The sequence below is a fragment of the Anomaloglossus baeobatrachus genome, chromosome 12, assembly GCF_048569485.1.
Source record: "Anomaloglossus baeobatrachus isolate aAnoBae1 chromosome 12, aAnoBae1.hap1, whole genome shotgun sequence".
Taxonomy (NCBI): Eukaryota; Metazoa; Chordata; class Amphibia; order Anura; family Aromobatidae; genus Anomaloglossus; species Anomaloglossus baeobatrachus.
The window spans coordinates 25,158,525-25,173,431 of NC_134364.1; the positions used below are offsets into that span (position 1 = coordinate 25,158,525).

Here is a 14,907-nt window from a genome sequence, read left to right on the forward strand (position 1 = left end):
TAATGTGTTAGTCTTTTATTTTCTTAAGATATAAATCCAGAACAAAAAAAAAAACAAGTAATACAATATTATACAGCGGCTATTCCATGATGCTGGATGATGGACGACGTCACATGGCGTTAAGGAAAGCCCTAGGAAAGAAGTGACAGAATTATCCACCGCGTAGAAGGCAAATATAACTGGTCCTAGAGTCTGGACCCAGTTCACACTGAAGCTTCCATATTACATGAGTGATGGCGCTACAATCTAGATCTGAAGTCCTGTATTATGGCTCCATAGTTATAAAGGATTGGAAAAACAGCTGTTTTCTAGAATACGATGGCGCCATCCTCTGTTCATGTCTGGTATTGCAGCTCTGCTCTATAGCAGAGAATATAATGGAGCTGCAGTACCACATCTAGCCTGTAGCCAATAGGTGGCGCTGTTTTATATTCTATCCTGTACAACTTGATGGCAAGTGTTTATTTCCCCCCCCACCCCACCCAATTTCCACATTCTTTATTAAGCCGAGGTGTAGATGGGGTGCAGCATTGTGCCTTGTATATAGGGTAATGGGTAACTCATTGCTTTACCTGTTGGGGTGCAAATAAACTATGACCCCATAACGCCATTGGAAGAAAGACTTTTTTTGTGTGTGGGGGGGGGGGGGGTTATTTTCTAAAGAAAGAGGCATAATCTTGGCCACATACCACAGTGTCTTTGACAATTTGGGGTCTTTATAAATATACTTGTGTTTGTAGCCCAACTCCGAAGGGTACAAGACCAATTTCACGTGTCTGGGGTGACGAGAGTTCACGGCAATTTCATGGAGCTGGAAAAAAAGACAAAACCATTATATCTGTATGTTTAAAAGGCTTGTCAATGATAAAAAAAAAACAACAAAAAAAAAAAAAAACGAAAACAAAACATTGCTGCTCTTTCCAAAAACTGCGCCACACCCTCTCAACAGGTTGGCAGCGGTATTACAGCTCAGCTTCATTTAAGTTAATAGGGCTGAGCTGCAATACCAGGTGCAACCTGTGCACTGTTGTGGCGCTGTTTTTGGGAAGAAGATGGACATTTGTAACCTATGTTAATGAGATTTGGTCTCCAGACAGGTGGTCCGCAGTGACAGAGTAGCAGACATGGCCAGTTTTTCCAATGACTTAAAGAGAATAAGACTGGGATCAATAAAGACTAAGACATTGGTATTAGAGGGCCATTCGTTGTTACCTATAAGCAATGCCCACTTTTAGACAGACCCTTTAATTGGGGGGACTCCTATAGGATCTGTATGGGCAAAAGGTGCCCCCTTCGTCCCGCCCCTGCCAATTACCGGTCCCAATGAATCTTAACATGATGGAGACCAGTCAATTCTGTTCCTTCTTGGGCAGTTACGCCCTGTCCCTCCCGGCTTACCTCTTTCCCCATTGATGAGGGCACCACGTGGTCATCCTCTGCATGCAGAATCAGGAGGGGGCTGCTCAGCATTTTAATACTGAAGGGAAACGATATTTTATGTAAATCAACCAAATATTTTATGGCTGGAGAAGATACGCCGATGTGTAGTAGTCTCCTAGTATAGTAATTGTGCTACTTCATGCACTAGAAATAGCGCCACTCTAGTATACAGGTGATTTCTGGTATTGCAGCATCCAATAAATAGGGCTAAACTGCAATAGCAGACCTGGCCTATGACTATGGGAGGGGTAACAGTTCCTTTTCTATATTAAAAAGGACCTGTCACTTTCCCTAAGCATGCTGTTTGTTTTTTCCTTGTGTAAATGCCGCTGTTCTCCTGAATCCGGCGTAGTTTTTCTTTTCTTCCTGCGCCTCTCTATTCCTGAGATATGGCCTCTTCTTTGCAGTATGTAAATTTTGTCTTAAGGAGGGGTGGTCTTTCATACTTTGTGGACCACTCCCACTTGGCTATCAAGACTAGATTTATATACTAAGTAGAAAAGGTCATATCTCAAGAACGGAGAGGCGCAGGAACAAAAGAAAAACATCACCGAATTCAGAAGAAGAGCGGCATTTATTCCAGGTTAAAAAAAAAAAAAATCAAATAGACAGGTCCCAAAATTTTCAAACAGCGCACCACACTTCTGTACCTGCCGTGCACACCTCATATGGTGGACTCACCTTTGTCCAGGAAAAAACAAAATCGCATGTTTAGGGCAAGTAACGGGTCCTTTTATTGTTCTCCGACATTTTTTTATCCGTGTTTTTATTAATAGACTTTAATTTTAGCTAGGCATGTTATATCTGATGTTGGGAGCACTTACTTCTCATCGCTGGGAAACACAATATTATCCAGCGCCATGGTGTCCAGAAAAAAATACTCAAATCCTGGGAAAATGTGATAGATCTGAAGGGAGAGGGTGGAAGGAAATAGAAAAAAATAATGTTAGATTTCTCATAGAAGTCTATGGTGGGACGGCCAGGGCTCAATGGAGACTTTTGGTCCCGATTCTATGACCTAATTTCATATGGAGGGATAGAAATCTCCATGAACTGAGTCACTGTCGTCCTAGTCTTAAAGGGACGGGGAAAGACCATTCTAGGGAAATTCACTGTCCCCCATTATTCTGACTGTGCAGCCGACACTCACCTTCCCAAGGGGGTGAAACGCGCCGGCGTCTCTGATATTGGTGTACGGGGCCTCCAGGATCACGGCATCGGCTGGATTACCTGCCAGATAACAGCAATTTAATAATCTAGTTGGGTTTATTTCATGGGGTTCACGTACTTTTTCAGGGCTACATGGTCAATGCCATAACTTGAAAAGGGCCACCATAAAACTTGATCATCTTTGCTGTCAGTGAAGCACTATAATGGATGCACCCGTCTCATTCCTTTGGATGAGAGGTTCTCATTCAGTGACTGCAAGCAGTGATCTTGAAAAATCGAAGGATAACTCACCCTTTTCTTGTAATTTCCTGGCTGCATTTGTGGCTATGCTGTAATTAATGAAAAAAAAAATAAAAAATTAGTATCTGATCCTGGGAAAGTCAATGCAGTAACTCATACGTGCCAACTTTGTGTCCTCAAAAAATTTTGCGCTCCTTTTTTAAAGAAAACTACTACTGAGAATATTCCTGGTCCCTCTGGCTATAGGATTGAATGACGAAGGACAAGAAGCTTTTTGGACGTTTTGGGCTTTTTATTTGGGAACAATGAGGGTCCTCATTCTATGACTGCAAGCAGAGATCTTGATAACCAGATGTAGTCACTTACCCAGTCCCCAGCGAATGTCCCCAGAGACACACGGGGTTTCCTCGGCTCCGAGTCTTCACCCACTCGTACAAGAAGATGGCGTCGTCGGTCACCCCCTCCTCACTGGGCTGGCCGGTGGAGTCAGCAAAACCTGCACAGTCAGAACAGGTCATAATAAACCTACAGAGGTCAGCACCTGAGAGGGTTAATCTCCAACAGAAACTGACCAACCTCTGTAGTCCAGAGACAAGACATGGAAGCCGGCGCTGCTGAGGACCTGCAAGAGATTCCACAAGTGGTCAGCAGGGGGCGTCTGCAGAGCATGAGCATAATGCTGCCAACACTACTGTATGTACACAGTGGGGTGTAGTGTATAGATACAGGTGGTCACTGATGGACAACAAAATCTATAACATCATGCTTAGCATTCCAATCAACAGCTAATGATACGGTTAGGGTACTTTCACACTTGCGTTGTTTTCCTTCAGTTGCAATCCGCCATTTTGGAAAACAGCGGAATCCGTTAACGGATTCCGCTGCTTCTCATAGACTTGTATGTACGACGGATTGCCAGTGATGGACCTGCGTTGCTTCCGCGGAAGGAACGCAGCTGTGAACGTTTTTTTGAGCAGCGCAATGCGTAGGATTTCGCTGCGCATGCTCTCTCTGGCTCCCTGCACACGTAACCAGGGTACACATCGGGTTACTAAGCAATGCGCTTTGCCTAGTTACCCGATATTTACCCTTGCTACGGGTGCAAGGAGCCAGCGCTAAGCGGTGTACGCTGGTAACCAAGGTAAATATCGGGTAACCAAGCAAAATGCTTTGCCTAGTTACCCGATATTTACCCTGGCTACGTGTGCAGGGAGCCCGACACTTCCCCGCTCGGCTCCGCCCCCTCCCGCAGCCCGCATGTACAAACACACACACGTCCCCAGCCATGCAGTTCCCGCGACACTGACGTCCTCAGCGCCATGGCCCTGCTCGGCTCCACCCACCTTGCACTCCACCCCCCGCACACATTCTTGACGGCTGAACGATCAGCTGATCGTTCACAATAGTCTGCCGCCGGTAAAACTGTGAGGCTATGTGCGCACGTGTGCGCTCTGCACCGCACAGAAAAGGTGCGCTTCAGAGCGCAGCTGAACAGCTGCGTTCTGAAGCGCATGGTGCCAGCAGAGAACGTGCGCTCTGCATGCTGCCTCTCCCTATAGACAGCATGCAAACCGCACGAAAGAAGTGACATGTCACTTCTTAGAACGCAGCGATTCGGGCAGCAGCCGAAGCGCTGCGTTCTAATATGCCACGTGCGCACGGCCCCTGCACAATCTCCATAGATTGTGCAGGGGACGCAGGACGCATGCAGTTACGCTGCAGTGCAGAACGCAGCGTAACTGCATGTAATACGCACACGTGCGCACATACCCTAAAGAAGAAAAAAAAAAATCCAATGTTTTGTACGATCCGTTGCATCCGTTGTGCCACTAAATGCAACACATCCGTTGCATCCATCACACAACGCAATGCAATGGATGCCATTCAACGCAAGTGTGAAACTAGCCTTACATACAATGCCATTCTTAAAGGGGTGATCCAAAGGCAAAGTCATTTTCATTCTAAATCCCTTTCTTTTTAGTACCATAAGCTAAAATATTGTCTACTTTACATTTACATTAAAAATTCCCTACTGCTCCCCAACTAATTTTCCCATCTTCCTGTATGATGACGCTTTGTTTGAGACTCTCATTGAATCCTGAGATACTCAAACTAAGCGTCATCAGGGGACACATGTCTGAGAGGTGGACATTCCCCTTCTATGACTCCCACCTGTCAAATTGTGGTCTTTTCCCCCTTTTTTGCATGTGACAGCCCTCTACATTCTAGTTTATGAGCTGCTGAGTATTTCACACCATGAAGAAAGCCATACTCCCTCCAAAGTGCCCCACAGGGTCAGGAGACCCTTATTCTTCCGGTACATGGAGCTATACATGGCACGATTAGTACCTAGTCATCCCTGTGTAGGGTGTCATGGGGCAGCAGTCATGGGTGAGGGATGACTCTGGCATGCTACATGAAACATCTGGCCCTGGTTGGGCGTGTGGAGTTGGGCCATGTGGGCTGGGAACCCATATAGGCCACAGACGTAGGCTGGCCAAGACCGGATGATGACTCACTCTCACAGATCTTTTCAAACAACAGTTTACTCAACGCTTCATCCGTTGAACGTCACACTCCATGTAGTGGGCACATATCTTCCAGCATGGTACAGTTTTGCATGTTCAGAAACAGTCCAAGTTCCCCGGGGTGCTTCATATTTTACTTGTGCTGTTAGTCCCAGAGATACAGTAGAGTTTATAGCTTATGGGCCCGGCCACTAAAGTCCTGTCCTTTGGCTCCTGTTCTCTCGGACCACTCAGTTTGAGGATCGGTCTCTCATTTTAATGCTGTTCACACTGTGTCTCTGTCAGCACTCGAGGTTCTCGCTATCTCGTCTTCCGTCTCCTCTTCTTTTCCTTTGTTGCTTCAAACCACCCACTCTATGTGACCTTCTCAACCACATGTCCATCACTCTCGCTCACTAGGTCTTCACTGACTCCTCCAGAGTGAACCATCACTTTCCCCTTACACCTGACCCCTACAAGGTGGGCTAGTCCCAACACTTAACTGTTGCTGACCCTACAGTCCAACAAGTGCTATGCTACACAACAAGGAGGAGAACTGGATAGGATCTAAAGCTGAAGACTACGTGGCACGTCAGGCATATCAGCAAGAGGGTGCCGGTGGATGGGAAGCCCATGATGATGATGATGATGATGATGATGAATGTGTTGGCACAAGGTACTGTAAGTATCAGGTTGCACATGTCGGATGTCTGCCCCATAGTCTAATATATAAGAAAATCCTCCAAGAGTGGACTCTCACCTTCATGAGCTGGACTCGGTGATCGACGGCCCTGAGGGAAGAGAAAAAGGACAATGACGTGAGCTCTGTACTCCTCTCCATATTACTGTGATCGTCAATCTGCACTCCCCATCATCTGTGCAGGTAACAGAAACTACTGTTCTCTGTTATCAGCCATTTTGGTGAGAGGAGAAGCTGACCATAAGGGGGAAAGATTACATAGATCGATACAGACAATTTTACATCCCGATTCCTCAGAACTCTGTAAGGAATGAGCGCCTCGTGCCTCTGTTTTTTGACACTCTAGATGGCCTCAGTGTTTTCCCTCCATGACGGGCCATTATATGATTTCTCAGAGGAGTGTAATCACGGTCCCCTTATTATGGATGAGTCTAATCACCTGGTTCCTCCATTACCATGGAGATAAATGATGACCGGATTGTCGTCCGCGAGTGCTCGCTCATACCAGCGCTGGTCCTTGTCTTTGGCCTCGTCTCCCCTGCTGGCGGGCAGCGTGTGCCTACAAGAGATGAGAACGGCATAATTAATAGGGGGCTCAGAGCGGACGTCTCCCCCTGATTGTCGCATCATTAGGTAACTGCATACTAATAGCTCTGGAGGATTCTCAGCCTAATGGCAGAGCCGGGTGCTTCATACAGGGCAGTCACCACCCACCCCGAATATACAGGGGCACATTGGAGACCAGAGGCCGGGTGTACGTGTGACGCCCTGGGCAAGCCAGGGGTCACAGGTCACAACACCACCACACACCCCACATCCCTGCAGGAACACCAAGGTCAGAACACAAATCCTTGTTGCCTTCCTCCAGGGGCTGATGTTCACACCAGGGGGTGGAGCCAGGCGGTTGGTCTCCACCCACCGAGGAGTACACAGTCCTGGAGGCGGGAAAACCAGGCAGTTTAGCTCAGGCAGGGCTGGAGTGAGATGAGTTGAGAGTTGAAAGTGTGAGGAGTAAACAGTTGAGTTGTAGTTGGAGAAGGAAGTGATAGAGAAGCGTGCTCCGAAAGGGCCGGGACAGGCTGTTAGTGAGGAAGGGGCCAGAGGTAGCCGGGGCAGGGTAGTGGCCCGCCGGTACCTAGGGTGACCCGGATCACTGCAGGGGAGTGGACTCCCCGTTCCCGGCTGAGGAGAAAGAGGAAGAGAGTGGAGAGAGAGGCACCTGGCTGCAGGGAAAGAACAGGAGCTGCTGCACCGTGTGTGGGACACGAACACCCCCCGTACCGAAGGCTGCGGACACCGGCAATTCCTAGTTTACCAGTGACTGTGTGAAATACTTGTGAGTACGCCCGTGCCCTCGGGCACCGCACCGCAGCACTGCACCCTGCTTATCCCTGAACGGGCCCTGGGACCAACTACCCCTACCCACGGAGGGGTTAACATCCAAAGCTGCAACCCAACACCTTCCTCGGGAGTCCCGCACCTACATCGCAGCGGTGGTGTCCACCATCATCACAACCCGTGGGTGGCGTCACGGACAATCTCCCTTACCCAATCCCCTTTTTACTGTGGAGCCTGGGATCACAGACCGGGTCACGCCACCGTGATACCCACAGAAGTGACTCCGTGGCCCAGATCTGAGTACCCCTTATCCCTGGGCGACACATTTGGCGTCACGAACAGGATCCTACCGTTCTACCGATTGGTGGAAGTGCGCCTTGTGTGACTGCCGGAGGTGTCCGGCTGGAAAATTTCAGAAGCCGCCATCTTTGGCGCGAAAAGTCCCCGCTCGAGCGTCTTCGAGTAGTGGAGGCGCGAAGGCCAAAACCCCGCCCCGATAGAGGGGGAGCCGGAAAAAGGCTAAGGGGGACACGGATGGAGAAATGGCGGCGTCCTCGAATTGGAGTGCGGGAATACCCGCCACTGGAGTACCCAAGCTCTGGGGGAAAACGAGGAGGAGTAGCTTTTGAGGACTGCGGCCCGGGTGAGCTCCCCGCCGGGACCGCTGCGTGGCTGGAGCGGGAATTGGGCAGGTTCTGCGTGAAGGTGAGGGCGCAGAGCCTGCAGCAGTTGATGGATTGGAAGGCAGAGATGCGCAGAATGGTTGCCGTAGTGGGCGCCCGTGAGCAAGGGGCCGCTGCAGCCGTACCGCGTCGCGATCAGTCCACCCAAACCCCGGAACCAGCCCTGATTGAGTGGGAGACGGATATCAGCACCGCGACCGGGGGTCCGGAGGGAGTGCTGTTGATGGAGGAGGAGGTCCCAAGTGCGTTGCCTCCGCTCCCAACGGCTGTCAGTGGTTTGGGGTTGAGCTGCCAATGGAGGGAGAACCCCATGTACCGCTCGCTCCCTGAGTGGGCCGACCCCCTGCGGTGGTAGCCGCTTCCAAGGGAGCGGAGTCCCGCTGCAGTAGTCCCCGTTGGGACCACCAGTGTGTTTGTTTAAAAGTTTGAAAATGATGATAAGTGAGATGGAACCGAGAAAGTAACCTGATTATCCTACCGTGATTTGCAACCGGCCGTTGCCGGCACAGTTGTCCCCGTGGGGACCGTTTGAAAAATTTGTTTTGCATAGGAACTCCTATGGACAAGCCCGTGAACTTGCAGGGCAACCACAAACGTTAGTGGCTTGTAAATAATAGGTTTTTGTTGCAACTGCCACCGTACCGCCTCCGGAGAGGCAGGTTGGAGGGAGGGCCCGCAGCAGAGCCGGCTGGGGCCCAGCCACCACAGGAACCGGTGGCTACCCTCTGGAGGGGAAGGACAGATCCCGCTCGGGTAATTTGGTTCAGGACTGGGGTCAAGGGGTGCTGCCTGTTTCTTAGGGGCAGCATCAGGGCCAGGTTACTTGGGTGGGAGAGAGCGGCAGCCGCAACCGTTTATTACCGTAACGTTTAATAAAAGTGCCTCCCGTTGTGGGATGATGTTATTTTACATGTATTGTATGGTTTTATCTTTTTCAGAAAAAAGAAAAAAAAAAAAAAAGAAAAAAAAAAAAGGAAAATAAAACCGGTGTTGGACGGGCAGCCCGAGGACGGTCTGCGTTTTGCTAAGGGGGAATGTGACGCCCTGGGCAAGCCAGGGGTCACAGGTCACAACACCACCACACACCCCACATCCCTGCAGGAACACCAAGGTCAGAACACAAATCCTTGTTGCCTTCCTCCAGGGGCTGATGTTCACACCAGGGGGTGGAGCCAGGCGGTTGGTCTCCACCCACCGAGGAGTACACAGTCCTGGAGGCGGGAAAGCCAGGCAGTTTAGCTCAGGCAGAGCTGGAGTGAGATGAGTTGAGAGTTGAAAGTGTGAGGAGTAAACAGTTGAGTTGTAGTTGGAGAAGGAAGTGATCAAGAAGCGTGCTCCGAAAGGGCCGGGACAGGCTGTTAGTGAGGAAGGGGCCAGAGGTAGCCTAGCCGGGGCAGGGTAGTGGCCCGCCGGTACCTAGGGTGACCCGGATCACTGCAGGGGAGTGGACTCCCCGTTCCCGGCTGAGGAGAAAGAGGAAGAGAGTGGAGAGAGAGGCACCTGGCTGTAGGGAAAGAACAACAAGGGCTGCTGCACCGTGTGTGGGACACTAACACCCCCCGTACCGAAGGCTGCGGACACCGGCAATTCCTAGTTTACCAGTGACTCTGTGTGAAATACTTGTCAGTACGCCCGTGCCCTCGGGCACCGCACCGCAGCACTGCGCCCTGCCTATCCCTGAACGGGCCCTGGGACCAACTACCCCTACCCACGGAGGGGTTAACATCCAAAGCTGCATCCCAACACCTTCCCCGGGAGTCCCGCACCTTCATCGCAGCGGTGGTGTCCACCATCACCACAACCCGTGGGTGGCGTCACGGACAATCTCCCTTACCCAATCCCCTTTTTACTGTGGAGCCTGGGATCACAGACCGGGTCATGCCACCGTGATACCCACAGAAGTGACTCCGTGGCCCGGATCTGAGTACCCCTTATCCCAGGGCGACACATACGCAACTACGGAGACCTCATCATGGCGTACACATCTGGGCTCTGCCAAATGTCCAAAAATTCCAGAACAGTCTGTAACAATAAGGCACGAAATAATAACTAAGACGCGCCTTGATTTTTTTGTGGAGCTGAAGTAATTTACAGATTATATAAACTAATTCCACATTTGACAGGGACTGCAGAGGAGGCTCAGAACTGCGGGCGGAGGACAACGGGCACAGAGGCAGAGGGATTTATCATGGCTTCCAAAGTGTCCACAAAAAATATTGTCTGTGATTTATAATCTGTCCACAAAAAATAGAAAGTCAAGTTGGCAATCTATATAGACGGACGGACGGACGGACGGACGGACGGAGGGACGGACGGACGGGTGGATGGACGGATGGATGGATAGATAGAAGGGTGGGTGGATGGACGGATGGAGGGATGGACGGATGGATGGATAGATAGAAGGGTGGATGGGTGGATGGATAGAAGGGTGGATGGATGGATGGAAGGGTGGATGGATGGATGGATAGAAGGGTGGATGGATGGATGGATAGAAGGGTGGATGGATGGATGGATAGAAGGGTGGATGGATGGATGGAAGGGTGGATAGAAGGGTGGATGGATAGAAGGGTGGATGGATGGATAGATAGAAGGGTAGATGGATGGATAGATAGAAGGGTGGATGGGTGGATGGATAGAAGGGTGGATGGATAGAAGGGTGGATGGATAGAAGGGTGGATGGATAGAAGGGTGGATGGATAGAAGGGTGGATGGTAGATGGAGGAAGAAATGGAGGCATGGACAGAGGAATCTAACAGTGGACAGATGGATAGATGGATGGATAGATAGATAGATGGTCGGATGGACAGACAGACGGATGGACTGAAGGGTGGATGAATAGATGGAAGGTTGGATTGAGGGATAGATATAGAGATGGATAGTTATGGATGGATAGACAGACAGAAGGACGGACGGGTGAATGGATAGAAGGGTAGATGGATAGAAGGATGGATGGAGGGATAGATATATGGATCTAGCACTGGTTACTGACCAGATCCCCAAGGTGACTCCATCTTCTGAGGTCAGATAGAAGTTTATTGTGAGATTCACGACTTCTCCCGGATTCTTCAAGTCAACAAACAGCGGGACTTTTACTATGAAGAAAATAAATCTGTGATTAGTGCAGAGAGACAGGAGCTCCGGGGGTCCGCGGTCCTGACTGATGGTCCCCCCAGCTGTCCCCCCGCTGTGTGCCCCCTGTACGCTGTCTACAGTGAAGGCTTCCTCACCACACTTCAGGCACAATCTTGAGACTTACCCATATTTAAGTAAACCACTTTGCTCAACAGCGCGGGGAAGAGTCTAACGATAAACGGGACACAAATATAAATGGCGGCGAGCGTTATCGCACACGACTTCAGGAAGGACAAGACACGGGAAGACCGCCTGAAAAAGAAGAGCGCGAGTTACAATATATTACATCATGTCTGCGGTGGAGACATCACTGCCCGTGTCTGACACTTCTGTGATCAGTGACTTCAGGTCAGCTGCATTGTCTATTTGAGTCTGTGGCTGCCTGAAAACCAGTGCTCTGCTTGTCCTCCATGCTGCACACTGCAGCACAGCTTGTCCTTCGGCTCAGCAGGAAGGACGGACAGGCAGAACTCGTGTGTTACGTTATGGAAGTGACATAATTGGAGATAAGAATGAAACCTTAAGGTTGAGGAACTGAAATAACCTTTGGCGCACATGTGACAGGCGTGTGACCCGTCGGCCCGGTGTTGTAATATGTGTCGTGCACTTTAGCCATTTTTTATACACTTGACCTCATCACTTCGCTATTTGGTTTGGCACTACCCTAGATAATGCCCTGAGGAATTGTATTATTAGCAATTGTCCTGTATAATGTGCTGTGGGTGCGAGTTTGATAATTATCCAAATGAGGAATCACATCCCCCAGCACAGAATAGATAAGCAATAACCGGCATTATCACGCATGTACCGGGATCTACAGGTGTAACACAGGTTTCGGCAGTAATTGCACTTTTCTATCCTGAATCTTTGCATATCAATCTTATTACAGCCCTCATTAACATCATTGAGAACTTTGTATTCCCACATGTAGTTAGCTCCCTCTGGTGGTGACTGGGAGCAGCCGGAATGTGAATATAAAGGATTTCCGATCCCTGTGCTGACAGGACTACCATACACATCACAAGTATTTACTCATATTATCATATAACTAAATGTAACACTAAACAACTCACTGACGTAGACCACCCAGTAATCACTCCACTGCCCAAGACCACCACAGCAATAGTACGGCAGGGTTATTTAGTAGTACCATATGGCGGCTTTATTTCTAAGTATTGTATGGGAGCACAACATGTGTACACAATGGCAGTATGATCTATGTACGCAGTATAGTGACATTATCTCCTCAGTCTGCAGGGTCAGTTATGAGGATTGTATGGTGGCATTACAGTATGGCAGTTTTATTAATGAGAATATGTGGGATTAGTTATTTGTACAGTATGACCCTAGCAGTATTATGTATGAAGACTAGATGATGGCATTAGTTCAGAAAACTGTATGGCAATGATATTTGTATGAGGGCACAAGTTATGTGTACATAATAGTAGTATAATCTATGGATAGTGTATGGTGACATTAGGGCAGTGTAATTTATGTAATGTATATGGCAGCACTATTTGTGAGCACTGTGTGGTGGTATTATTTACGTGTACAATATGGCAGTTTAACCTACAGTATGTGCACTGTATAGTGACATTTGTACAGTATGGCAGTGTCATTTATGAATACTGTATGGTAATTTTAATGTTTACAGTATAGCAGTGTCATTTATTAGTATGGTTTGGTGCATTAGTAATGTATACAATATGGCAGTGTTATGCATGAGTACTGTATGGTAGCATTACGTACGTGTACAGTATGGCAGTGTCATTTATTAGTATGGTTTGGTGCATTAATAATGTATACAATATGGCAGTGTTATGCATGAGCACTGTATGGTGGTATTACGTATGTGTACAATATGGCAGTGTCAATTAGTACAGTTTGGTGCATTAGTAATGTATACAGTATTGCAGTGTCATTTATGAGCATTGTATGGTGGCATTACTTATGTGTACAGTATGGCAGTGTCAATTAGTATAGTTTGGTGCATTGGTAATGTATACAGTATGGCATTATTTATGAGCACTGTATGGTGGTCATTAGCTATGTGTACAGTATGGCAGTGTCAATTATTAGTACGGGTTAGTGCATTAGTAATGTATACAGTATGGTAGCATTATTTATGAGCACTGTATGGTGGCATTACTTATGTGTACAGTATTGCAGTATCATTAATTAGTATGGTTTGGTGTATTAGTAATGTATTCAGTATGGCAGTAATGTATACAATATAGCAGCATTATTTATGAGCACTGTATGTGGCATGACTTATGTGTACAGTATGGCAGTCTCATTTATTAGTACTGTCTGGACCATTAGTAATGTATACAGTATGGCAGAGTTATTTGTGAACACTGTTTGGTCCATTTCCATTAGTAATGTTTACAGTATGGATATTTATGAGTACTGTATGGTGGCATTACTTGTGTACAGTATGGCAGTATCATTTATTAGTATGGTTTGGTGCATTAGTAATGTATACAGTATAGCAGCATTATTTGTGAGCACTGTATGTGGCATTATTTATGTGTACAGTATGGCAGTCTCATTTATGAATATTGTTTGGACCATTAGTGATGTATACAGTATGGTAGCGTTATTTATGAGCACTGTATGGTGGCGTTACATGTGTACAGTATGGCAGTTTAATCTACACTATATGGTGACATTTTATAATAAGAACACTAAGGTATAAGACTGTAGATTCAGTATCTATTCGTCTTTGTGTGGGTGTTTCATTAATCCCCAAATTTGACAAAATCCTGATTTTTGCTTTTCCTGTGTCATACGCAGACAGCACCGATCATCACACAGAGCAAAGTACAATGCTGACAATGATTAGCTGGACACGAATAAGAATATGAAAACTCACCGGGGCTTAGGAGTTCTGCTCCGAGGCTTGGATATATTGGGGCTTTCAGCCATGACTTGGGGTCCGTAGACCTCTTTTTGGGAGACGTCTCTTCTCTTCATTTTGGTTTGGGCAGTCTGGGATTTCCTAGTGTCAGAGGACCGAGGAGCAAACACTCACTGGGTCAAAGGAGAACAGAAACTTCACTTCCTCTGTATTTATGGCTTTCAGCATTAGACGTTACAAGGACCAAGCAGTGGGGTATTCTGCTGAGCTCACGCGTCTGTATGAGGAAGTCGCATGGAAAGCAATCGCACAACTTTATTCCATATTATCCCACTTCTCTGACGTAAAAATAAATAAATAAAATATTTGGATTAATTAAATGTTCTATATTAGTAAATACAAATAGCAATAGAAAACATAAGATTTACCTAGAAAGGCAGTGATTGTAAGATATGTCATGCTTCCCTAAACTTTCTCTATTTTAATTTGCTCAATATTTTCAAAATCTCTGCTTGCCGTCAGTGAATGGAAACCTTCATACAGAATAAGGGCCCCCCCATGGCCCTCCCCAGGGAATAAGGGGCCCCACATGGCCCTCCCCAGGGCATAAGGGGCCCCCCCATGGCCCTCCCCAGGGCATAAGGGGCCCTCCCCAGGGAATAATGGGCCCCCCCCATGGCCCTCCCCAGGGAATAATGGGCCCCCCCCCATGGCCCTCCCCAGGGAATAATGCCCCCCCCCCCCATGGCCCTCCCCAGGGAATAATGGCCCCCCCCCATTGAATAATGGGCCCCGCATGGCCCTCCCCCAGGGAATAATGGGCCTCTGCCTGAACTG

At 48.1% G+C, this 14,907-nt stretch overlaps 1 protein-coding gene across 1 annotated transcript; it reads right to left on the bottom strand.

Moving 5' to 3' along the window:
• On the bottom strand, positions 1-14,345 carry LOC142257510 (lysophosphatidylserine lipase ABHD12-like). The gene is made up of 13 exons (XM_075329653.1): positions 14,086-14,345; positions 11,335-11,462; positions 11,068-11,170; positions 6,497-6,616; positions 6,118-6,148; positions 3,427-3,472; positions 3,217-3,346; positions 2,902-2,939; positions 2,591-2,670; positions 2,265-2,347; positions 1,399-1,477; positions 690-811; positions 1-131 (listed from the first exon to the last, which is right to left on the bottom strand). The coding sequence occupies exons 1-13, from the start codon at positions 14,184-14,186 to the stop codon at positions 110-112; spliced, it is 1,083 nt and encodes a 360-aa protein (XP_075185768.1). The 5' UTR covers positions 14,187-14,345; the 3' UTR covers positions 1-109.
• Positions 14,346-14,907: the final 562 nt, after the last annotated feature.

Bases quoted from the DNA above. Each gene is read 5' to 3' on its own strand.
- LOC142257510 (XM_075329653.1), bottom strand. From the start codon at position 14,186: ATGAAGAGAAGAGACGTCTCCCAAAAAGAGGTCTACGGACCCCAAGTC. The intron at 3,473-6,117 runs GTGAGAGTCCAC...AATCTCTTGCAG, and splicing joins ACCGAGTCCAGCTCATGAAG to GTCCTCAGCAGCGCCGGCTT. The intron at 2,348-2,590 runs GTGAGTGTCGGC...CTCTCCCTTCAG, and splicing joins CGTTTCACCCCCTTGGGAAG to ATCTATCACATTTTCCCAGG.